General features: G+C 32.9%; 4 protein-coding genes across 7 annotated transcripts in view; 2 read left to right on the plus strand and 2 right to left on the minus strand.

The window, feature by feature from the left end:
• The window catches only part of LOC144844264 (glyoxylate reductase/hydroxypyruvate reductase-like), a 91,451-nt gene that overhangs the window by 6,003 nt on the left and 59,485 nt on the right, over positions 1–25,963 (minus strand). The window lies entirely within an intron of this gene.
• On the plus strand, positions 7–4,285 carry LOC144844274 (TM2 domain-containing protein 1-like). Its single transcript, XM_078701118.1, has 6 exons — positions 7–48; positions 660–804; positions 1,800–1,862; positions 2,323–2,422; positions 3,058–3,223; positions 3,963–4,285. The coding sequence occupies exons 2-6, from the start codon at positions 693–695 to the stop codon at positions 4,089–4,091; spliced, it is 570 nt and encodes a 189-aa protein (XP_078557244.1). The 5' UTR covers positions 7–48; positions 660–692; the 3' UTR covers positions 4,092–4,285.
• LOC144845747 (tRNA:m(4)X modification enzyme TRM13 homolog) lies at positions 4,027–8,573 on the minus strand. The gene is made up of 9 exons (XM_078703177.1): positions 8,359–8,573; positions 7,999–8,065; positions 7,658–7,717; positions 7,398–7,467; positions 6,781–6,966; positions 6,374–6,462; positions 5,969–6,116; positions 5,049–5,466; positions 4,027–4,691 (listed from the first exon to the last, which is right to left on the minus strand). The coding sequence occupies exons 1-9, from the start codon at positions 8,571–8,573 to the stop codon at positions 4,508–4,510; spliced, it is 1,437 nt and encodes a 478-aa protein (XP_078559303.1). The 3' UTR covers positions 4,027–4,507.
• On the plus strand, positions 9,529–25,400 carry LOC144844240 (uncharacterized). Of its 4 annotated transcripts, XR_013612405.1 has the most exons (13): positions 9,529–9,748; positions 11,169–11,335; positions 15,550–15,698; positions 16,089–16,190; positions 16,743–16,865; positions 17,999–18,034; positions 19,018–19,176; positions 19,734–19,922; positions 20,604–20,735; positions 21,048–21,297; positions 21,970–22,197; positions 22,583–23,338; positions 23,375–25,400. XR_013612405.1 is itself a non-coding variant. In XM_078701043.1 (12 exons), exons 1-12 carry the CDS (start codon positions 9,573–9,575, stop codon positions 22,822–22,824), a joined length of 1,953 nt encoding a protein of 650 aa, XP_078557169.1. In that variant the 5' UTR covers positions 9,529–9,572; the 3' UTR covers positions 22,825–25,400. The 4 variants fall into 4 exon arrangements, 3 of the variants coding, with proteins under 3 accessions (XP_078557169.1, XP_078557171.1, XP_078557170.1); XM_078701043.1 differs by having other exon boundaries at positions 22,583–25,400; XM_078701044.1 differs by lacking the exons at positions 9,529–9,748; positions 11,169–11,335 and adding exons at positions 12,750–13,104; positions 13,651–13,790 and having other exon boundaries at positions 22,583–25,400.

Below are 25,963 nucleotides of genomic sequence, written 5' to 3' on the forward strand. Positions count from 1 at the left end.
GAGACTAGAGAGGGCGCCGCGCCATTACAGAGAAAAAAAACAACAACAGTAAAATTGTTTCCTATAATTTTAAAAAACTGTTATTATAGGCCTAATTAGGCTAATGATATTTGTAAAAAAACTTCGATTAGGTAGTTTTGTAGTGTTTAGTCTAAATAGGTAGGATTAATAGGCCCTATGCCTTATATAATAGCCTTAATTAATAACTGATGATGAGGACCTAGCCTCTAGTACATACAGTAGTAGTATACTGTATAGCCTGTACTATATATAGTACTATATTGGGCCTAGAGGAGGTAGTAGGCTAGTAGGGCCTATGCTAATGGTAGCAGTACTGTAGGCCTACAGTACTAGAGTAGTACTACAAATTATGCAAGAAGGATACAATTTCAAATTGCGCAAGAAAGAAAAGCTGTTCTGCAATTTGATACTTATCGTGTGAATACAAAATAATTAAGAACGTACTTAAATAAAGCGGAATCCCATCGCATTTCACTTGCCGGACCAATCTCACTTTGCCTTTGCAACATAGACTGCAATGTATAGAATGACCCCTCAAGTAGTAGATTCCAGATTCTATTTCGGATACCAAAATAAATGAGACTGATTTTAAATGCAACTGATCGCAAACATGAAGTCTCTTGTGTTTTTTTTCTCAGATTTGATGTATTGATGAAGTACTAAATAATATAATGGAAATTCTGTACATCCTACTATTCTTGGCGCAACATGTAATATTATGTTCATGTGAAGACCAACCACGACAGTGCAGTGAACTTCAAGTTGGACAATATCCTTTAAAAAGTATTGTACTTAAAGAGTTAGTACTGTATTAAGTAAAGGTTTATGTATCTATTAAGTTAAGCAAAAATAATGTACATATTATAAGATAAAAATTATTAACATTTACCAGTTTATACTATAATTGTCTTCTAAGGCTGTGTTTATACAACACCCTAAATTTGAACACGTCTTTAATTTTTAGCGTGTTGCACGGGCCGAGGTCAACCCCACAAAAACCTTGCAGTTATACATTAAATCGTAATACCGTGTTATACCATAGTTCATAATCCTAAGTTGTATATATACTCGCATGCATTATGAATTAATATTAGTTTATTAAGGATTTTAATAAAAAGTGTGATTTCGTTTAAAATTTAGCTTATTCAGTTATTGATTTTTTAAATCTGCTTTTGAAATTAGAAAAAAAATGTTTTAGAATTAGGATAAAACTATGCTACATTTTGCCAAATTATGCCAACATTTGATTAGCGTTAATGTTAAGTGCTAATTCAGTAAAAATATGCAAGAAAAGGACAGTTATCTACTAGATTTGGTCAACATTTTCACAGCACATACTTATATTTAACGAGAGGTCAAAACAATACCCTGATGACACTTTCAACACGCCAACAGCAACTGGGAATCCACAAAATTTTAGGATTCAGCCAAGTAGCCTTTTTTGCAATTAAAATCTCATTACACGGAATCTCTTCGATGTTATACTTCTCGTAGGCGTGTTGAATATGCGTGTAATAGCGTCTTATATAAACGCGCCCTAAGTTATTCTTACAGTTACTGTTTTCTTATTTTTATATTTTCTAATCTGTAAGAAATGATATGTAAAAGGAGGTACTTAAAATAGAGGTGATTTAGCTAACTGTATTCTGCAGTGCTATATTACTCAATTTAAAATACAATACATAGGTTTTAACACAAATAATATATATTATAGCATAGAGCCCTCTTCTTTTGAGTAATAAAATCCTTAACCCGTATGTGTACGTATAAATGCAAAGAGCCTGAGATTGATGATTACAGGCAGTCTGCTGTGAACTGCGATGAATCGAGGAAGGTCAAAGGTGACTATATAATATCGACTTTGTGCTAGCAGCAATAATAAAAACACTCCTTCATTGTAATCACTTTTGGAGAGAGGCTGCTGTGGATGCAGGACTCTCCATCTAAGTGCAAAACTTATACTGGGTATATATTTATAAACTACTACCATATATTCAGGTCTAATCCCACCCTCTACTTTATGTCTGATTTCACAAACAGGCATATCACCGGGTATAGTCCCAGTATTGACATGATCTGGATGTAGGACTCTCTCTATCCAGTTCAGATGAGTTTTTACAAGAAATGCTTACCAATCATTTTTTTTGATGAACCAGGCTCTCCCTGGATATAGTCCCACTCCCAAAGTTGGCCCAATTTTGTGTTCTAGGGGGTGGGATTATACCAGAGGATATACGATATTTGAAAACCTAAAACTGTTTAGTAAAATTTATGCAAGAATATCAACATTTTGTTTTGTAGTTGAATGCATGCCTGTAGCAAATATTACATGTGATGGCGTCATGTACAATGGGACAACAGTTAGCAATAGCATAGTGAAAGAAGTGGACTGTAGATACACGTAAGCGAAGAACTTGTAACGCAAGAATCTCCTGTTCTTCAATTTGCATTCAAAACACTGTATCGGAAGTACAGGGTTAAAAGGTCAAACTGGGCGACGCCATTTCACAGCAGGAAGTCAAAACTATTAATTCCCATAGAGGGCTCAGTCAATTAATCTATCCCCTCTACAGTATAGCAAAGATTTTGCCTTTCTAAATTGGAGAGGGCGTGCTACTTCATGGCTCACAATGGCGCCACCCATTAGCTCTATTCTATCCTACAATGCCTTTCGAAATTGTTACACGCTTTGGACGAACAGGAGATTCTTGTGTTATAAGTTCTTTGACGCAAGTCAAATATACTATGGCCAACAGCCCCTATTAAAGGGACACGTTGTTGGGTCCCAAAGGTGTCCCCTAATAGGGGTCTAACTGTACCTGTAATTATGCATAACAGTTACTATACATGAAGGTAGTTTATATTAAAGCTTTGTCTACACTATCAAACTTTATGTGACAAAAAAATGTGATGTGCCCACATATGGACATGATGATGTCATATCACTACCATATTTGGGGATATCACACTTTTTTGATAGTGTAGACAGAGCCTTAATGTAAAAATATAGTAATGACACATTATAACATTTTTCAGAACCCAATATTCTTACACAACATCTTTGCTACTGTCAATATTCCTTGGCATGTTTGGTGTGGACAGGATGTATCTTGGCTATCCAGCTCTTGGGCTTCTCAAGTTCTGTACTTTAGGATTTCTATTCGTTGGCCAGTTTTTAGATATCATCTTAATTGCAACACAGGTAAGTTCTTCTCCCCCCGGTTTTTAGGGAATCCTATTTTGTTCATAGACATACAGTACATAAGAAATAGGCCAACTCCAACAACACAATTATAGCTCAAAAATTAACTTTGGAGAGTGACCACACAATGATGGCTGCATCACAATAAGATACGCCAGTTCAAATTCATGCTTCCTACTTATAGGATTATAAGTATTATCACCACTTTTTTATATACTATTAAATAATATTTAAATAATACAGATACAGCTGCAGCTATTCGCATTACTTTTCTAGCGCTTATATGTCTGTGGTTTTGCTAAACTACAATATATTGTGTTTTTGGAAATGGTAGATGCTATTCTCTTTATATTAATTAATTGAAATGTGTGTGGTTCTTGGCTAATATAGTTGGTTGTTTTTCGATACAATAGTATTCATTGTCATTTAAACAACAAGGTAAAAATGAAATTTGATTGAATTTAACATGCAATTAGACATATGAATACAATATATAAAGGTAGATCTTTATATAAATCCAAAGGCAAATTACTGAAAAAATGACAATGCTGTGGGTATCAGTGGCTGGATCTCAATGGAGATACAAAAAAAAGCGCGAAAAGCTAAATCAAAACGATAAAGTAAAACAGCCAGAAAAGTTAGCAGAGCTTTCGGGCAACACTAGCCCTTCATCAGTGCAAGTGTCATAGATCTTTATATATATAGATGATATCTGATTTCTGTATTTATTTCTTTTTAGGTGGTTAAACCAGCAGATGGTTCAGACTATATTATCAATTACTATGGACCAATGCTAAACAAGATGGAAATTAATAACAATACGTATATTATGCCGCCACCAACGGCAAATTATGTGGATGAATTATGACAGAGGCAATTATACCAGCCATCTTAATTTTGTATAAATTTATTTAGATAATATCCGGTTGTTATAGACATTTTAAAGAAGTTTTCCAACATACATTTTCAATAATAATTATTTAATAAATCTATTAGAATTAAAATACATATTTTGATATATAGACCTACTGTATACGGAGAAAATCCTTTTGAGACGTTTATTTTTCATATCCAATAACATCTGGAGAATTAATTGAAATATCGAGAGACTTGAGAGGTCTACTCTAACAAAGACTATTGTTCTCTAGTCCTCTGTCCACACTTTCAAACTTTATGTGACAAAAAAAATGTGATGTGCCCATATATGAACATGATGATGTCATATCACTACCATATTTGGGCACATCACATGTCTAGTTTAATAGTGTAGACAGAGCTTAAGATTCATGTTTTGACACTTTTGCTTGCGATAAACACAACGTTCTCCAAAGATATTTCCTGCTGTATATAGTAAACCAAGTCTACGTTAAATCCATGACCCTGCATGTACTTGACCCGACCTAGGTCAATTAGGCGTTTACACTGCCTTCCAATTTCAGCTCTTTCCTCAGCATTCATCCCGCCTGACCTGTGTAGTATAAAAATTATTGTTGTTATTATTCTTATGTTACTAAATATTGCAAAGGATTTGGATATATTTAAACAATTTAGCATGTGCTTAATAAAATTATTGGGGGATTTTTTTGGCTATAATTTTATCAACAGCATACAAATTCTAGATTCAGTGTTTCATTGAGCGTTTTAGTTAGCCAATCAGCTCAAACAATTACCCATTACTGTAGTATACAAAATATTTTTGAAAGAAAGAATATATTATGGAGTTTTGACCCAGTTGCAGCTCAGGTCATAACTTGTTTGTATATATTATGTAATATTTGTACAAATGAATTAAAAAGAAAACATTCACAATGTTTCAGTTTCCTACCTGCTTAGAGATGTCTGTGCAGTTTCAGATGTGTTACCCTGATTGTGTGATTCAGTATCATTTACTAAATGATCAGACTCGTCATTTTTTTTTGTTCCACAAACAGCCCAACTAGTTAATCTGGTCATGACCCTAAATTCCTCTGGACTAAAGTCCATCTCCTTGAAGAACTCTTTCCCGATGTAGTTTTTCCAGTTGCAACGATGATGGCAACATAAAGCAAAGACAGTTCCAGACACTTGTCTTTTATCTGGTGTGTCTTTGGAAGAAGCACATAGCCGTTTGGCCATAGGTTCGTTGACCTCTTGGTCATTAACTTTGACATTCTCTTCCTTTGGTATATCACTTTTTGATTCAGTTGTACTTCCATTATTATCTGTGTTACTGTTAAAAGTAATTAAACATCGCAGCGCAAGATCTGAAATTGAATCGTTATATTAGTGAGTTAAAAAGAGATTCCTTAGATTCTCTGGAAAAAACACAATCTTGACATGACAATTACTACAACCATTTTGAGAAATGTTTAATCTTTTCCATTGTAGTATATTGCGTCATAAATGACTGGCAAAATCTGTCCTACAGTAAATAATACTCAAATTAAACAGTCCTAGGAGTTATTGGGATGCTCCACAAGTTAAAAATAAGCAACAAGGTCTTGACATACTGTAAACTTAAAGCTCTGTGTAGACTATCAATCTAGTTTGACAAAAACAAAGAAAGTGTGATGTGCACAAATATGGTAGTGATATGACATCATCGTGGCCATATATGGGCACATCATGTTTTTTTTTGTTACATAAAGTTTGATAGTGTAGACAGAGCTTTAGACAGGTGTAAAAGAAAGTTAAATTTGACACATTCAGAAGCAATGCTTGTATCCATCGGTCTTTCTATATATTCTATTTATAAAGCTCCAATACCTGTTGCTGCACCACACAGATGCTTGCTGATGCCAACAATTGGTTGACCTTTGTCCTTGATCCCTGGAACTGACGCTAGGTCAAGGTCACTAATATCGAGGTTGAGACGCTCAAACTTCGGCCCATGATTACGATGGTAACAATCCAACTGAAATTATATAAATATCTACAGTAACTGTATAGAATACATATATTTTATTAAATTGTGAATATTTACTATTCCGATCACTGTGGAACAACGGCTACCTGGAAAGTAAATCGATAAATGTTATAGTTGCTTCCTAATTTCTAGGTAGGTACCATTTATACTCTTTACTCAGCATACTACTTGGTAACCAAGATTTTTTAAATCATTTTTGGCCAATAAATATTATGATCATTGCAAAAAAACGGTAACTGACTGACCTTTCTACGGTTGTGACCTCTATCTATCAAAATGAACTTTACGTCTGTTGAATCGGAGAGAGCTTTCTGTAACCAATGAGACAACTGACCTGAGACAATATTCAAAGAAATGAGAAATTAATATTGTAATTAGTGAGATTAAATAGCTAATATAAACAAAACTAACTATGTATCTTTAGGGTAGAGGCAGTACTTCAATAAGCTCATATCCCCATTTTGCATTTTGAGTTTCTCATGAACAATCTAGTAATAACTAACATCTTTCATTATTATTTGCATTCTGTAACTTGACCTGGTTCAAAATGTTTACATACAGCTCAATTTATTCATATAATAATTATTTTGATTATGCAAACTATATTTCATCTTCAATAACATGTTGTCATCATAATCATGACTGCTATTACCTCTACCAGCTCCAAATTCAATAAAACTTGTTTCATTTTTAAGAAACTTTTTCTTTTTAAGGTGCCCCAGCAAAGAAGCTTGCTGTAATAGATGTTTCCGTGCGGATATTCCATTCATAGAGTTATCTAATTCCTCACGGAAGACTTCATGATCCAAAACTTCATCTTGCAACATAATCTTTGCATCTAAAATGATTGAAATTGATTACAGTAATCAATATGTTAAAAAACACGGATGAGCAAAAACATACAATTTTTTGTGTCATTTAAAAAAAAACATCAGAAAATCTATTTATGGTTTCTCACTAAGAGTCAACCACTCTAATAGTATCCTGGTTATGTTCATTATGAGAAAGGCCTTTTACGGCTCAGCAATGGATGCAAACTGGGGATTTTTACTCCGAGAGATTTAATGTACACATATTACCAGTTTGTGGTCCATGGGCTTTTGTATTATTATTGTATTGTTTTATTATGTAATTATGTATATTAGTTAAGAGCTTTGTATCTGTAATACTGTATATGTACATTTGAATACGAAATAAAGAATAAAAATGAATGAAATTAGTGTACATACATACAAGTTCAAATTTACAATACAATTGCATTATGTATACCTTTGTAACATTTCTTCACTTTAAAAATGATGGAGTTTAAATGTTTCTGATCCATTGACGAGATCGATACCTTTAAAAATAAATTTTTATTAAAAATAAAATTCTTTCTGAAAAAATGGTAGTAAAATCAGAAAAAAACCATGTGTCTTTTTTAAATTTTCATAAAGACTATAGAGGACACTTTTTAGCATGAACCGTAATTTAATATAAATTAATTAACTTTTCTAATAATTTTTAAACTTTGAATATGAAAATAATACCTCATTTTGTTCCAATGCATCATCACCAGAACCAGCATTTATGTCTTTTTTATAATATACCTGAAAAACATATTTAAATACTAATTGCAATTAATACAAATATTATAAATTATATGGGGTACAGTTTGAAAAAATCGTATTCCAAGAACATTAAATATTAATTTGTTTAATATAAAGAAAATTCACAATACAGTCAGTCAACTATTTCATTGCCCACTATTTTAAAACATAACATTTAAATAATATAATTTATAAATAATAATAAATTATACAATAGCCTATCTATCTAAATGAAATTGAAATGTTTATAAAAACAAAACAGCAACAACTTTTAAACTTACATAGTTTTGTTTAACTTTCGCATTGCACTTTTTGAGATGTTTCTGGAGCTGGTCTTCGTATATTGTACTAAAAATGTAACACAAATTATAAATAGCCTAGGCCCTAGCTAGGCCTAATAAGCATTCTTCAATATTATTTTATAAAAAAAATTATTTTCTATTTTAAATTATGTTGGATAACATATTTTTTTTAAATTATAAATTGAACCTGTACACTTTTCAAACTGCAATAAATAAACTGAGTTGAAACATTTTGGGCTAGGCCTAGAACACACATAAATAAATTTCACACTGCAGGCGGCGAGGGGCATCACACCAACCACGCAGATGACGAGTTGATGGGCTTTTAGGCCTACTTACTGTTTGTGGTCGACAGGACAGGGAATTCGTTTTCTGCAATTGGATTCTATTAAATTTGACGAAAATAATATATGTTCACCACAATAGTTTTTTCCTATGCCCGGAATGAGCTTACAGTATCGTTTTTTCCTTTCTACAAAATATTGACATCGTCGCTCACCAGCTTCAATGGGCGCAGCCATTTTGTAATCTAAGTGTTCGCTTGGTGGCGCCATTTATACTAGTTGTCGTTTTATGCGTTAATTAATATTATAAATGTATTAAAAATTGGTCCATCCCAAATTACACTCATACTCATATGATAGCGATGTTGTTCAGGCCTTTATGGTTCGGGAGAATCCCTTGACGTCAGAATTGAACGCAAATGTGTTTATATGCCTTAAAAGGTCAAAGATCATTTTCCACCATTTCTAATGAATTTTTGAAAAAATACTTCATTATAAGAATTATAAATATGTATAAGAAACATTTTGGTGTCTCTCGGGCCAATGGTAACCGAGATACAGTGTCATATGCCTTGTAAAGTCAAGATCAAATTTAACCACTTTCCCCCATCCCCTGATGTCTGGAGGAATTTGTTGGTGTATATTGGTATGTGATAGAGTATGAATCTGCAAAAAAACCTTTGTTAATAATTTTTTCACAGAAAAATCAAGATATTCCCTAACTAAAACAATTGTAAAGACTCTGCTTTGTTTCTGTAAGATCAAATACGCAATGTTAGGTCGCGAAAATTCCCAAAATAAGATCATGAGGTCGCGGTCAAAAAAGGTTGCGAAACGCTGGTATAAACAGTCGGCACACCGTTAAATTAATTAAACAGATTTTTTAAATAATTTTCTTTTACAACTTACACTGTATATACCTAGATAGGATATGAAGGGGAAGAGAGAGGAGAGAGAGAAAACGATATAAGGCGGGGACTAGCTCCAATGCTCACCTATATATTCCAAGGTTTATTTTAATTAAAAATAATAATAACTATATAAATATTTCAAAATGTTGAAATGTTAGTGTCATGTGCTTTGGTGTGATGTTGAACAACTGTGTTTAAAATCAATGAGATGATGATTGGAATCATTTAAATAACAAAAGAAAGAAAAATCGATATTTCGAAATATTTTCCAATCTGTGATAGTTTCAATGTAATTCGAGAGAGATCACGTAACTAAATACAACTGGTAAACACATAGGCGTATTTAAATAGGAAAATAATGTCCAGAGGAACGACTTACGGAACTGCTCCCCATTCTCAGTCAGTCGACATGGAAGATAGAGAAGCTGGAAAACAACTTCTGCCGACTAATGCCATGGGTAGCGATGACTCGGATGACTTGCAGGAGTTTTCGTTGCCTCCTCCCAGGAAAAGTGCTGTTCGGCATAATAGGAAGTAAGTTACTTTTGAGTTAGTTTTGATGATTGATGACGAAGGCGATGAAATCCATTTTTTATGAGATGACGGGGGGTGGAGTGAGCTAGTTTGCAAACAATACGACTGAAAAAAATCTGAAAATATTTTTACTTGTAACCGTTGTCGAAGACCACTACATCATTCTATTCAACACTTGTACTTACCCAAAAAAAGTGTTGGTATAACATTTTTCTTCGTCTGGGGCTTTTATTGAAGTATGATGTGAAAGTGAAGAGATCACCTCTCGCTAAACATAATAAGGCACGCACGTTAGTTCGATTCAGTATCCTCGTGTATACATAATTCCATTTTACCCAAAGGTACGTTTTATTTTCTCTTTATGAGTGGGCTGTTGTACCGGTACCTGCCCATCATGCAAAAAGTCATTATTATTGTTTTTATCTCAGTATATATGCCTACTAGAATTTTAAAAGGCTGTTAAAATCTTCAGTGAAATGATTTGTTTTATAAGCCTAATATCAGTAATACTAAATTTGTCTAAATGTATAGTCTACGGACTAAGTTTAAATTGGATTTCCCGTACAGTAGGCCTACTATTTCGGTGGTGGTGTTGGGCCAATACATTCAAAGTAAGTAACAAAATGATCATATATTACACGTCCAATTTGTTTAGACCGATTTTTCACAAGTGCATTCACGATGTGCAACAGGTGTCAGTTATAGATTGTTTTATCGATTGTGACGTTTCTGTTGAGTAATAGGCCTGGCGGACCACCTATTGATATTGTTGTGTAATAAAAGATAAAGGTAAAATCACCACAACCGATTGCTGCTATAGAACCCACGTTGAGCTTAATATTGAATCACTAACCACACCGCCCGCCGAAGCGCGCGCGCAGCGTGTCAATTGTCGTGCGATTCGTCGAGCATCGATTGAATTTGGGATATGAAAAAAAATCAGAACTTTAAAACCTCAAATAATCTGTCATTCCAAACAATATCCGTTTCGGTTTAAACTTTTGGCCCTGAAAAAAAGTCTCTCATATGCCCTCTAAAGCTCTGTCTACACCATCAAACTTTATGTGACAAAAAAATGTGATGTGGCCATATATGGACATGATGATGTCATATCACTACCATATTGTGCATATCACTTCCATATTTGGGCACATCACACTTTTTTTTTGTTTTAGACCTAGGCCTATAGAATAATAATCCTTTGCAACAACTTTGATAAATTAATCTCACTCTCTTAAGTTAGAACGAGCGTTGAGAAATAAGCCCGCTTTTGTATGAATTTTGAAATGACGTCATCATCTCATCATCAGTGGAAAAATATAAATATTGTGGTGTAGGATAAATGCACTGATTTCAAATTTATTTAACAATAATGAATATTCTTTATTTTTTTTATCCTTTTCTTTTTTTTTATTTTCAGAAAACTGTCGAGTCGAGCCGTTGGGGATGACATTTCATCATTCAATGTCGTTGTTGCCTTAAAATTCATGTTGGTTGTCTTTATGCTAACGTGTATGTGCGGATTGTGTATAATATCACTGAGTCTGAAAACTGAAATCGAGAGTTTAAAAAGCAAGGTTGATATGTGTAAGTATACACTTTGTGGGAGCCAAATTAATGGCAGACTAAGTACCTCAGGATAGATAATGATTCACACAGCACAAGTTTCTTTACAGGCCTGTGTCAATTGTTTGTTTAGTTGCGACTGTTGTTCTGTTTTCAGTTTACATGCTCCTTCTCGTAAAACTAGAGTTAAGTCCACTTTTATGTTTCGTTTAATAGAGTAAATGTCTCGAAAAGGAGGTTTCAGACACGCTTGCCTTCTTTGTATAACTATTTAAGTGAGTCCAATGTAAATGTTGATATTTTTTCAATAGTTATTCTTCATTCAAGACTCGTTGTATTTAAAAAAAAATAATTGTGCTCAATAGGCTATTTTTTACTCTTTACTTATTTATTTAAGTTTGCTTCGTATAGAGTATTTATTGTATCTGTTTTCTGTTTCATACCTTTAAGTGGCAACTTTCGTTGCTTTGGTTTTGATGAAAAAAAGTTTAATATCCATAGGGCCTATATTGAATAAATATCGTAGAGTTGTGGACTAACATTAATTGATACCGTAACTATAAATTGAAGACATTGTTTCGACAGTTGCATTTTATGTAAATTGTGATTACATGGTTTGTTATCTCCTTTTTGGAGGCTTCTTTGAATAAATTGAATATTACTGAGAACACAGACTCCGATTGTATCCGAATAATAATAAAAAAAGAAATATGTAGGCCTACAACTAAAAACAAAGTAAAACATTATCAGTTGAAGGAACTCCGACAAACATAAAATAAACTGAATTGGCCTAGACAATGATAAAAGTCACAGTTTTTAATTTTAATTTAGCTGATACGTCTACACTAGTACCTGATTCAAAATCCAAAATTATGAGTCACATAGGCCTATACCTATAAACAGGCTTAAAGTCACAACGGAATCGAAACAATCAAACCCTGAAACCATTAATATAGGTCCTACTATCTAAGTAGGTCTCCTACTAAGTAACGGTAGCACACTCGCCACGTGGTTATAATTATTGCGATATGATAACTAAAAAGTTAAGTTCATCAAAGGTCTCTTGTATAGTACTGTAGAAAGAGACTTATCCATGTTCATGTAGGGTGTTTATTCATCATCAACTACAATTTTGTTTTAGTTTTTGCATATAAGAGTCAATACAAATACAATGTTTAAAATGGAGTTTTACATTTAACTTCAATGTAACTACTTTAAAGATATAATATAGTAGATTTTATTTATGTTTTCTGAGAGGTGGTGACCTTAGGGTGGTGAAGGTTGAAAGTGGAATATTCCAAAATACCTTTTCTCATGTCATGTATAACAAGGATTCACATTGGTCGGAATTTTCGCTGTGCCGAGCATTATCGAATCAAATTCACTGTATTGTAATTCATGTGAGGGTATACATCAGTCTATTCCGTATCTGACGTCTAAACATGGCAGAAGAAATTACAGATTATACGAAAGAATCATTTGAAAAAGCAGTAAACTAAGCCAAGAATAAATACTGATTTTCTACAAGTTTTTTTTAGTTATTAAGACGCAACCCTGGATCATCAAAGCAAGTCAAATGGGTTCTCAAAGCCTGTTAAAAAGATGAAAAAACGGAAGGAACTGGACGCCCTTGTCACAAACGGATCCCGTACAAAACTCTCCAACAACAAGAAGAAAACTATGCCTTCTCACAAAGAAGAAGGGCACGAATTGCTCCTAAATATAGAATCTGACAGCGGGTCATCGCTGGACTTAGATTTCTCTCCACCTAAAAGAACATTTGTTAGGAAGTAAGAGACGTGTTATTTAAAATGTCATTTGTTATAAAAAGAATATTCAACAAGAAGAAGTCTTCTTTGCCGGGACCAGGTGACTCGGCGGCGGATCAAATTCTACTGAGACACGCTAGCCTAGGCATAGCATAGCTAGCAATCCGACGGGCCTAGCCTACCAGAGGGCTAGGCGAATGCTGTCCCGCTGTAACCCTAGGCCTAGTATTTGTAAATAACAACATTTGTTGTTTTAATTGCCTCACCCAGCCAGTAGGCCTAACTATATTTGTTATATTTTTTCTGTATGAAATTTAATGAATATTTTTGTTATTCTATCATTTTGGCTTCATCCTCCCCACACTTTTTTTAAAACTGGTTAAATAAATGTGATAAAATTGTGTTTAAATATTATGCACCCCATATATTGATTATAAGTTGGTTTGAATATAATAAGATTCCCTATATTTTACGTGTAATGGAAATCTGAAGTTAAATTTGTATGTAAAAACAAATCTTATTTATGTACTATGATGATAAACGTGTTTTCTTTTACTCTACCACCAGACCTAATGTTTGCAACATTTGTCTATCTGGCTGTGTCTTAGTTTTACTTGTTGCTTCACTTATAATGTCTATTGCACTCCTTTGGATGAACTTTGATCTGAAAAATGATGTAGATGGTCTAAGGCAAAGACTGGAGCTTGGTATGTTTTGCAACTCTCTCTCTCCCCGTGGTCATTGAATATAGTGTTTGTAACTGTTAATAATACTACCAGCATGAGGCAGATAACGCACTTGCCTCACCTATATTTATGAATCAAATGAATATTTGTTGTTAGTCTGTCATTTAGCTTTAAGTTATCCTCCCAAACTGTGACTTTAAAATCAAATTCATCAGTAGGTGTTTTGTTTTTTAAGTAAAAATGTACGTTATAAGATTTTTTAAAACCATAACCAGTACCGGTAATAGTTTAAAGGATAAAATGGAAAAAATTAAATTATGGTGAAATCATATTTTTTACTATCTACCAAATTTAAACTTCTTACAACTAACTAAAAACACTAAATGTATTTACACAATACACAAAAAATATTATGACAATTCTTCAACATGTTTATGTTTGATTTGGGTACTGTATACACCTGTTACTGGTACTTAAATAAGGTCACATACAAGGTCATGCTGTTTATGTCTGAAACAACACATGTAATTTGTCAAAAGAAAGATACAGTAAATGTGCATGTTATTTGAAATAGGATATAAAGTAAAGTAATAATTTAAGCACATATAATAGGTTTGTTGAATAATGCAAGCCCTATACCAGCATATTACAGCAGTGTTATCACCACCCTAAGGGTGCACCCACTATTTATTATAATGTTATTCATTTTCCTTTTTCATCATAGAAAATTACATACAGTTAATGCCTCAACACATTTAAATGAAATTAAAGTTAAATGTTTCTATCACTTTTACAGAGTTTTAAAAATCGTTTCAGAGTAATTTTTAGTTTTAATTGCTAATTAATTTATACATTATTATTATTTTTAGTTAGTGGTTTAAACTTAATATATTGTTTAAACTTATTATATATTGTTTAAACTTATTATATATTGTTTAAACTTATTATATATTGTTTAAACTTATAATATATTGTTTAAACTTTATAGTTTATACTGTAGGAAAAATTTAAAATTATGTTTCACTTGTTATATCTCGTACAGTATGCTTACTTAGATTTCTCATAAAACGAAATTGAAACATTTCAGTTCTTTTATTGCTATTATAAAATAAGAACAATAAAAGCTCAGAATCATATTTGATGGTATATTGTTTGTATGTACATTGAATTTGAATGGTAAATGCATTATATCATGCAAAAGTGATTCTGTGGCTCATTCAGTTTGTATTACTGTACAATTTATACAATAAGTGTTTTCAGTTTTATAGGTAAATTCAAGTGAATCTTTTATCAACTACTAAATTATGCATTATTTAATGTTTATTTTGAATAATTAATTATACTAATGTAATAGTTCACAATGGTCCAGGCATAACCATGATCAATAATGGATCGTGGTATACTCTACCCTATTGCGACCACCGGTGACCCGTTTAGAATATTTAGGGATTTAACCAAGCATTTCCAGGAATGTACTATAAAGCTCTGTTTACACTATCAAAGTGTGATATGTGCCCAAATATGGTGGTAATATGCCCAAATATGGTAGTGATATGACATCTCCATGTCCATATATTAGCACATCACATTTTGTTGTCGCATAAAGTTTGAAAGTAAATTTTCTGTCATAAAATGTGGGTAACAAGGCGTATCTCTCCTTACCAGGATCTGGCCATATTTAGTGCATGCAGGAAGTAAAAGGATAAACTGCACGTTTTGAGGGATGCTGGCGAAAATGTAATAGTTATCAATAATTATGATATTTTATTTTGTTATTTAGTTGAAAAAGAAAGCAGCACATCCAAATCACAGCTAGATTCATCAGGCGCAATAATTAATGGATTGGAGAAGAACATTAATGATAGTCGGAATAAATTAAAAGAAAATGTTGAGAGGCTGGACATGAAATTGGTAGAAGTTAACAATAAGGTTGGTTCTTTTTTGTTAATTTTTTCTAATTCTACGAAGGAATTCAATCTTTTTTTTTTTTTTTCGGAATCTCTAGTCCATAGAAAGTAAAATTATATAAATGAATTCAAAATAAACAAGGCTATACTGATAACTACTACTCATCTCAGGATGGCATTCCACCTGGAGAGCATCTTTGACTTATATAAGATGTTGCTTATAATCGTTGAGACTAAAACATTTTCACTTGAATTGAGTCTACGCATCAGGTCATATATTCAACCTGTTAGTGGCGGTTTCATCGCTGTTGGTTGTGAACTAAATAAAATAAAATAAAAATATCGATTTTCTATTAAATTGTTTATCGTGGGATTATTGTTGTTATATGAATATAATATTTTTGTATTGCAGATAGTAGAACTTAATACTACATCATTAGCATTGAAGAATAGAGTCCAATCATTGCTGACACCAAAACAAGCAGTAGCCGCTGACGACCCGCAGTTGCAGAAGGTAGAAAACAGTTTTTTTGGATTACTTGTATTGAAATGTGACAATAAAACATAAAAAAAAATAAAAGTCTAAAAACCATACTAAAATGCCTTTTTCTGATATTGAGTTATTCTACAGTTATAGTTATCACCAGATTTTAGATCTGTTAAAAGATCATTGACTTATTTCTGCCACTGTATAACAAATTTACATTTAGCTTTTTGCTTATTTTATTGTGTGTACAGTACCTCACCTACTATTCATTCATTCATCAGTGGAAAAGTATTTCCATTTATGTCAATTGCATATAAAATATAAGAAATTATGTTTGCTTTGCTTTGAGATATACAAAAACAGATAAATATAAAGCTTAACAAAAACAATTCAAAGTGTCACATCACTCTCGTACGGTATACTGACGAGCATTCAGTGCCTGAATTTGCAGCTGAATAAAAGCTGTTGCGAAAAACCTATTTGTATGAGAAATGATGGACCGGTAACATCTACCACTACGTAACACCGCAAATATATTTCGCAAATACAAATACATTTTTTTAATGTGTATTATTTTAGGTTGTTGCTGGTTTGGGTAGTGAAGTTGAAGAATTGAAAGGTACAGTACAAGATGTACAGAGTAGTCAAAAACACCAGCAAGAAGACATTCAGTCCCTGAGCAAGAATGTAGCAGATTTACAGGTAAGATGACTGCAAAAGCCATACCAAAAACTACCATATGCCTATATAAAAATGGATGTGGCTATCTCCATGCCCAACTATGTGTGTATAAAGTTTTATATGGGCATGGTTGACTATAGATGTAGATTAGTATTTTCTATTTGTATGGATGACCGTGCTTGATGGTCAATATTTGGTGTGGTGGCCATTGGCATGGTCCCTATTACCAATGTTAACCTATCTGTAAGGTGCCCACTCAACTACCAATAGAAATGTTTACATTAGACACACGGTCAGTCTACCATACCGATAGAAAATAATAAATTATGATAGCCACTTCCTATAAATAAAATGAATAATTGAGAAGTGGTTATAAAAGAACGTGAGAAGAAACATGGTCTTGAATATAACTGCATGCCTCTGTGCTATGATTACATACTTTACATTATATATTCATAGATAATTTGCATGTTAATCAACTATTTACTTTTATTAACTATATAGTCAATGAAGATAACATTTAATCAATATACCTCCTTGTATATTTCATGTTGCATACTAAAATATATAATGTAATGTGGCATAAATTAATGTAAACATTTTGAAAAATGTCCTTGTACATATAAGTGGAATTATTGATTGGTGGTTAAAGTCTGTACACATACAGTATGGCTTTAAAGATATTACTGCATGTTTCAAAAGAGTAGCGGGGTCACCCGGTATACCGGTCCATCTCCGCCCTTGTTTTCAAAGAAAGCTCAATCCAAAGGGAACCATGGGGAGATGAAAGTTGTTGTTCACACCTGTGTCAAATTCAGCCCATTTAAGACACAGATTATTTCACCACATTTAAATGCTTGGCTACCAACTTGTTATAAAGCTCTGTCTACACTATCAAACTAGTTTGACAAAAATGTGTGTGCCTAAATATGGTAGTAACATGGCATCATTGTGTCCATATATGGCTACATCACAATTTTTTTTTGAAAGTGTAGACAGACTTTGATTATATACTGTACACAGTCTTCTGCGTGTATGCTCAAATGTAGAACATTAATTACTTTGGTATGGTATTGACATTCTTTGTTAATACTTTTAAAGAAAGTTTAAAACAAACTGACCAATCACAGCTGACCAATTGATTACATCCCTAGGTTAATGAAACTTTCTTGAACCAGTCAACCATAGCGGTAAGAAGTAGAATTAACAAATTATGCAAACTCTTAATTTGACATTTAATTTCTCAACCTTATCTTTTTGAATTCTTACATAATACTGTAAAAAAAAATACTGCATGATAAAATGTCTCTTGGGAGAGTTGTGTAAAACTGTTGGGTTTTCTATGCTGTTTTTTTGTATAATTTTTTTACTGTAATACTTTTATTTTGATGATGTCTCTCTGGTCTAATCATTTTCTTATTCTTACTGCATGTGTTTTGTAGACTGGTAGATTACATTATTTTACAGTAAAGATTACTCTATTACTCAGACTGGTGAATGGGTTAAGAAAATGTATGAGTTATTCATGCCTACAGTTTTTGTGTTAAGACCATATTCTTAATTTTGTTGAAGTTTTCTTCCTCTCCATAAAAATGTATCTTAAAAGTATAATAAAAATTCAGAAACCGAACGAAATACATGGCAAAATACAGAGAGTGACGGAGAGCATGTTATTTAATATTTCACCCCATATTGAAGATATTATAACTTCAAATTTTAATAAGTTTTAATAAGCACCAATATATCAATTTTTCTGAAAATCAATAGGAGTTTATTGTTGGTATATAGTGTAGTTAATTTGCAAACTTGCATTTAAAGGAAAGTAGGGTAATGTACATTTTGAAAATTTTGCTGTGTAAAAAAAATCAAGAGAAGAAACATAGAAGTTGACAGTCCTATTAAAGGATTAATACAAGAATTATGAAAACTAAATTAAGTACAAAGACACACGCAATAGTAGTAATATTAATAATTAATCTGTTATACTATTATCTTCTCGGATAAGGACTATAAACCATAGCTCCAGTGTACAAATCTAGCTCATGTGCCCTTTCGAGATGAGTAGGGGCTGAGCCCGCTGCTCATAACTGGCCCCTCTGGGAGACCAGTCTTTGACTGAACAGTATGTATAAATAACTAAATGAATAATAACAAATAAACCTTTTAATTTCAGAGTACTGTAGCATCCATGACTCAGGCACCACATGAACAAGGAACCTTAGCACCGCCTCTGGTACACCCATCAGCTGTACCTGCTTCTAATGCCAGTGTTACCAAGGCTTCTAACAATACCCAACAGCCTGATGCAGTTGTTGCAGATTATTTTGAGCAGGTTAGTAGAATTACATTTATAATATGTTTTCCGTTAAATTGTCATTGTTTACGGTAGTATTATATAAATTGAGAGTGAGCATGAGTTATGCGATACCTGAATGTGGTCCTAAATTTGACAAATTCATGACAATATATATGTAGAATGCAAGTGAGTGAGTGCCCAAGCGGTTAAAACAGTGGAACTGTAATTACGTAGCCATAACATAGCCAGTAAGGGTTCAAGGGTCACTCGCTCCATGGTTCTGAATGAGTCTTCTCGGATCAGGACTATGAACTGTAGGTCCAGTGCACGCAAAATGCCTGTTTGTACTAGTACATCTTTCAAGACAAGTAGGCTGTTACCCCTGTGTACTAGCTCATATAGCCAGTAGTTTTCAGCATTAACATGAGGGGACATTAGGGAAGAAGAATGTTGTTGAAAAGGTGTAACATCCAATTCCATTAGTGCTATTGTTATATATGGTGCTATATACTGTAAATGGCCATTATTATTATAACATATGATTTTACAAGATTTATCAATTAAATAATTAATTATACTTTTATTTTTTGCAGGAATTAAGAAAATTGTCCAGTGTTATAGGAGCATTAAATGCATCATTATTTACAGTTGAGCAACAACAGACTGACTTCTCAGAGCGGTTGAACCTTATTTCAAGCAGCATCCCATTGGGAGTACAACCTGCTAACAGTACTGTGAATTTGATAGATATATTGAAACTGCAATCAGATGTTAAATCACTGGTAATACTAATTATATCATCATTAATAGCTACATTAGAAATGCTAGCATTTAAGTTATTCATTTTTCATTAATCTTTTTATTTCGGAATACCATGATTACACAGTCTATTTCTTGCCTGCTTACCTGGATAAACCGACAATATACCCCTCTCTCTCCGATAGGAGTGCTAAACGGATTTTCTTTTTTTCGTAATTGTATCCTATCTTCTGAGAGAGAGGGCTATATTGTCGGTTTATCCAGGTAAGCAGCACTCATAGACTACCAACATCACTGTTGGTTTGTGTAATATATCCATAGCATATAAAGAAGGTTAATTTAAGAAATCATTGTACACATAACAAACTCAAGGCATTCCACTGTATATGCATTCTTGAGACATTAAGAACGTGGCGAATAGTGGCCATGATCAAAGAATTAACACTTGCGTTCACACGATTTTTGAAACTTAAAACTCATCAAATGATGCATGTGTTGAACTTGTGTAGTAAAATATGGTTCCCAGTTGAATTCCAATTCCTCTACTATTTATTACTGTATTATTACACTAATATTTGTATATTTCCTATATGGCCCATGTGTGATAATCACTGTGTTGTGCACATGGAGGTAATGGTTACCCATTTGTTTCCAATGCCTCTCCTATTATTACACTCACAGATATTGTTTTTTTAATTTCCTAGATGGCCCATGTTGGTAATGAAAACAGCAGTTTATCAACTGGCGATCCCAATGCCCATGATGTTATGATGATGCATGCTCAGATTGCTGTGCTACAGTTAACAGTGGATACTTTGACAGACAAAGTGAAGCAGGTATGTGACTATATGTTTCTTAGAGTTAAACACTCCCTGTCTGAACCATAATCCTTATGTAGAATATTTGAGATGATGTAGTTTTCACACAAAGTGACAAAATAACTGTATGTTTCTTGCAGTTCAACACTCCCAGTCTGAACAATAACCCTTATGTAGAATATTTGAGATGATGTAGTTTTCACACAAAGTGACAAAATAACTGTATGTTTTTAGAGTTAAACACTCCCTGTCTGAACAATAATCCTTGTAGAATATTTGAGATGATGTAGTTTTCACACAAAGTAACACAATATAATTTGTTTCTTGCAGTTAAACACTCCCAGTCTGAACAATAATCTACTGAACATGAATACAACGCTAGGCATTCAGACAATCATGACCAACTCATTGAACCATTTTAAAGAAGAGAATATCCAGAATCTGAACAATGTAAAGTTTACCCTCAGTCAAGTACAAATGAAAACAGAGAATCAGCAAGAATCTATTGATGCCCTGCAGCGGCAACTACAAGACATGCATAGACTTTTGTTAGATATTATTAACAATTCAAATACCCCAGGTTGGTATAATGAATGTTTATGATTTGAGTTATTGGGAGAATATTTCATGAGTTTTAAAATTTACCATTGAATAGGATGGGCTTTCAATATGCTCACCATTAAACAAATGCCTGCTGTTTTGAAGTATAACTTTTATTCAATTAATATTTCACCACTTCCAGCTTAAAAAAGGTTTTTTAACCGACAGGTGACCAGTTTCTTGTCGCACAAATTCTCAAAAGCTGAATGTGCTTTAGTACCATTGAATATAATTGTGCATGCAATAGAACTAATACTGAATGCCACATGGTATGAAATTAACCAATCAAATTGCAAGGATACACTCAGGTGTGTTATAATACGCATCAATGCACATGTTTCATAATTATACAAACCTTAAAGCTCTGTCTACACTATCAAACTTTATGTGACAAAAAGTGTGATGTGCCCATATATAGACATGATGATATCATATCCCTACCATATTTGGACATATCACTATCATATTTGGGCATATCACACAAACTAGTTTGATAAGTGTAGACAGAAACTGATAATGAATAAAGATAAATTGGCATTGGGTAAAAAAAATAGGTTTCAATTTAAAAAGTCCTATCCCTCTGTGGCTAGTACAAAGCACCCTAGACTAGCCGGTCTATGAACTCAACACATTGTTTCATTATCTTACACAGTTTCAGTAACAAATAAAACCATTGTTACGTCAGCGCCACCACTAGTAAATACAACAAACACAGTAACACCAACCATACAGCCTCCTACTGAAAGTCTGCCTGGCGCTACAGAACTTGGAGATACACTGTACCCAACAACACCAACACAGGCTGTGAATGACACGTTTCAAGACTTGTTGCCACCACCTTATGGCTATCTTGAACTGCCAGGGGTTAATAGTATTGAAGGTAAAGGATTTAAAGAATATTTATTTTATATTCATGGTATCTTTTATTTCCAACAAATAAAATGTATGGAAATGCTAATGTTAACCCATAATAATTCTTGTCTAAAAATAGGAAGGTGTGGAAAAATTTAAATTTAACCTTGTTAATAGAATTATGCAGAGCAAGTCCATCAGCTAGCCATATGCAAAGAATACATTAGAACCCCTAAGGGAACACTTTGGGTCCAACAAAATATCCTCTTGATAAGGGTTGGCCGTAGTGTTTAAATGTTTTGCTAGAAAGCGTCCCCTGAATGGGGGGATGTCCCAGATGAGGGGTTTTACTGTGTTTGTTTAATTTTAATGTATTAAAAAAAAATTATTTTGAATGATTGTTTTTAATTTAGATGTAAAAGCTCGCTTCAGAATCTGGAATATGGAGCGAGGATATGTAACATTTGAAGAAATGGAAAATTTCTTAGGAGCAGGTTTTAAAGGAACATCTCAGCTAGAGCAGTTTGACTATGATCGTAATTCACAGTTGAATGAAGAAGAAATTGTGGAAGCTTTTGGTTTTCAGGATGTGCACAACCGAAGGAGATTTCAAGAAGGCCCTCCAGTCACCACCCCAGCGCCAGGTGGTGTATAGAATTTAAGACAATCCAGTCACTTCAGAATCACTCAGTGATATACAGATTTTAACTACCTTCAGTCACCACAGAGTAATCCAGTGATGTATAGACTTTAAGTTGACTACGCCCAGCCATTAAAGGGTAATCTAGTGATGTATAGACTTTAAGTTGACTAGGTCAAGTCACCAGAAAGTAATCCAGTGATGTATAGACTTTAAGTTGACTAGGTCAAGTCACCAGAAAGTAATCCAGTGATGTATAGACTTTAAGTTGACTAGGTCAAGTCACCAGAAAGTAATCCAGTGATGTATAGACTTTAAGTTGACTAGGTCAAGTCACCAGAAAGTAATCCAGTGATGTATAGACTTTAAGTTGACTAGGTCAAGTCACCAGAAAGTAATCCAGTGATGTATAGACTTTAAGTTGACTAGGTCAAGTCACCAGAAAGTAATCCAGTGATGTATAGACTTTAAGTTGACTAGGTCAAGTCACCAGAATAATCCAGTGATGTATAGACTTTAAGTTGACTAAGTCTAGTCATCACAGAATTACCCAGTGATGTATAAGTTATATTGTATGGAAAACAATATTGGATATTTGTTTAAATTATCCAGACTGCCATCAGACAGTTGAGTTTATTTTTAATTAAAAATACCGATTCTTTCAAAATAAATTGGATTTATCAAGCGATGAACAAAAATTATGGAGTGTTATATTATTATAGTATTAATATAATTGATTAAGAAAACAAATTGAATATAGGTTCCAAATTAGTCTCCATTAAGAAATAATTTGTGAGGTGATACTTTCGTTAATCTTATTATTTATTTATATAAAAAAAAACACATAAATATGATATATTAAGTTTCATGAGATTGAGGTATGACGGTTTTAAATACTGTCATTTAGTTAGTGAGTATATGTATATGTCACTCATTGTATAGTGTATATAGAAATAAGTAACTGAAGATTCCTAACAGATTTGAACATTAAATCTAATGTTTATATGAAATTATCTGTACGAGACATTAAAATGTGAATGTGGCTAAGGCTTGGTTCCCACTTGGATCACAAGCGACATTTCGAATGATCGACCGTATTGCGATTGGTAAATTTATTTGAGGCTCGCTTTCGTTGTTTTGCGTCCAAGTAAAAGTCACAAACCAAGCTTTACTAACGCACTTGAAAGAAAAAGTCGTACAAATAACAGGAATGGCCATGATGTTATATTACCAATATTAAGAGGAATAATATTAATATATGATTATTAGAACAATATTTTCATACATGATATTATATAAGTGATACACATTGTGTCAGGTATTTCATTTTGTTGCACTAGGATTCTGGACAACTAGTTTTTATAACGGTAAACACACTTGTGTACCATTAACCAATAGTTTTTTTTTATCAAAATCGGTAAAGTTATTATTTATGTTATGTACATCATATTTATTTTCATTGTATTTAAGTTTCAGAGTCAGTTGTGTGAGACATTAGATATTTTTCAGCACAATATACAAACCAATGAAGTGTAACAAACATCTGAGCATGCTCATAAACTAATCAGCATTGTGATAGTTTCCAAATATCTGACAATGTCCAATGATTATTAGTTGAGACATGCATAAGGTAGTTGTTTATGATTTGTAGACTTTGATGCTGAATCGACCAATAGAATTGTCCCTATTATATCATGACGGGAAAACCCTTTATTTGGTGCATCCTTGTATACTGTGTGGTTTGGGGGGGATGATTGACACTAAATATTAGAAAAACACCTTTTATACTTGTAAGTTCTTAGTTTAGGTCAGTACTAATATTAGGGTTCAGGTGTAGTGCCAAAAGGTAATTTAGGGAAGGGGAAGAGGGAGGTGGCTGTCAAGGTAGATCAAAGTACATTGTGAGTATATAAGTATATCCAAATGTATCCATATATATCCATTTTGACCGCGTAAAGGGACAATTCTTAGTACGGATAAAAAAGCAGTTGTTAAGAACAAGGTATACAAAAAATCTCTTGGTTGGAAAATTGGATTACATTAATCATAATATATCCAGTACGGCTTGTATATAACTTTTTGATAATGTAAGGATTAATAATGCATTTGTATTTAATGCCTGCCCGCTGCTGCGAAACACCACGTCAAGTTTGTTAAAAACACAAAGTTATTCATTCTTGTAAATTGTCCAACTTGCTAATTAAATCTATGCACATTTAGTTTACAGTAGTTTTGCTTAGAGTATTCAACAAGTTATTTTTAGAATATGATGTAATGCTTTAGGACATCTATCTTAAATAGAAATGATATAGTATATTTCTGTAAGTTGTTTTCTTTTCATTTTAAAGGCTGACGTAATCTAGCCTAATCCAGATTGCAGAAACAATGGTGAACTATAAAATATATTTGTATTAAATTTCTTTGTTTTAATTATATTGTTTTAACCTTGCTATTCATATTATACCTTTCTACAACTCATGTTATTTTTCGTTGGTAATTTCTGTCCAATAGATGTAGAGAAAATGCTATTTTAAATATGTACATTGTTTGAATTTTATCAGTCAGCAATAAAGTGTTAATAACAGTTTTAAAAATTGAAATGTTTTGTGGTGTTATTGATAAATATAAAGATGATTTGATTAATTCAATGGTAAATACGTTAATTAGTTAAAACCTTGAAAGAAATGTTTAGTAGTGTAAACATGTTTGTAGTTTCACAAATATTAGTACTCTACTGCATAGCTTATTGGTTAAATAATTGATAATAGTTGATAATTAACAGGACACTATCGCACTGTCACCATCGCACTGTAAATGAAGACTGGCATTTTTAGAATTTCAACATATTTTAATGCCTTTTTATACAGCGAGCCAGTTAGTATAATGGTACAGGAATGACTGCATAATTATACTTCAGTAAAGATGAGAATGCCAACTGACCATTTTGCTATGTCATACCACTGGGGCTTACCGGCAGCGATTTTTTTTGTTTAAATGATGCAAAAATCATGAATTATTCATTATTTTCTATGTGAAGGAATTACAAGATAGCTACCCACTTCCTAAATATAACTTAACTTAACCCTCTTAAAATAATCTCTCACTAAAAAGAAACTGCTCACAGGATTCGACCCAATACATCGACATGCAAAGC

Source organism: Antedon bifida, chromosome 6, assembly GCF_963402885.1.
Source record: "Antedon bifida chromosome 6, ecAntBifi1.1, whole genome shotgun sequence".
NCBI classification, from domain to species: Eukaryota; Metazoa; Echinodermata; class Crinoidea; order Comatulida; family Antedonidae; genus Antedon; species Antedon bifida.

What these genes read in the sequence shown, in the direction of transcription:
- LOC144844240 (XM_078701043.1), top strand. Translation starts at nt 9,573, where the DNA reads ATGTCCAGAGGAACGACTTACGGAACTGCTCCCCATTCTCAGTCAGTC. An exon ending in AATCAGATGTTAAATCACTG is followed by an intron (nt 19,923 to 20,603) that starts GTAATACTAATT and finishes TTAATTTCCTAG; the next exon opens with ATGGCCCATGTTGGTAATGA. An exon ending in TAACAATTCAAATACCCCAG is followed by an intron (nt 21,298 to 21,969) that starts GTTGGTATAATG and finishes TATCTTACACAG; the next exon opens with TTTCAGTAACAAATAAAACC.
- LOC144845747 (XM_078703177.1), bottom strand. Translation starts at nt 8,573, where the DNA reads ATGGCGCCACCAAGCGAACACTTAGATTACAAAATGGCTGCGCCCATT. An exon ending in ATGCATTGGAACAAAATGAG is followed by an intron (nt 7,468 to 7,657) that starts GTATTATTTTCA and finishes TTATTTTTAAAG; the next exon opens with GTATCGATCTCGTCAATGGA. An exon ending in GAGGTCACAACCGTAGAAAG is followed by an intron (nt 6,117 to 6,373) that starts GTCAGTCAGTTA and finishes ATATAATTTCAG; the next exon opens with TTGGATTGTTACCATCGTAA.
- LOC144844274 (XM_078701118.1), top strand. Translation starts at nt 693, where the DNA reads ATGGAAATTCTGTACATCCTACTATTCTTGGCGCAACATGTAATATTA. An exon ending in TGAATCGAGGAAGGTCAAAG is followed by an intron (nt 1,863 to 2,322) that starts GTGACTATATAA and finishes TTTGTTTTGTAG; the next exon opens with TTGAATGCATGCCTGTAGCA. An exon ending in GAAGTGGACTGTAGATACAC is followed by an intron (nt 2,423 to 3,057) that starts GTAAGCGAAGAA and finishes AACATTTTTCAG; the next exon opens with AACCCAATATTCTTACACAA.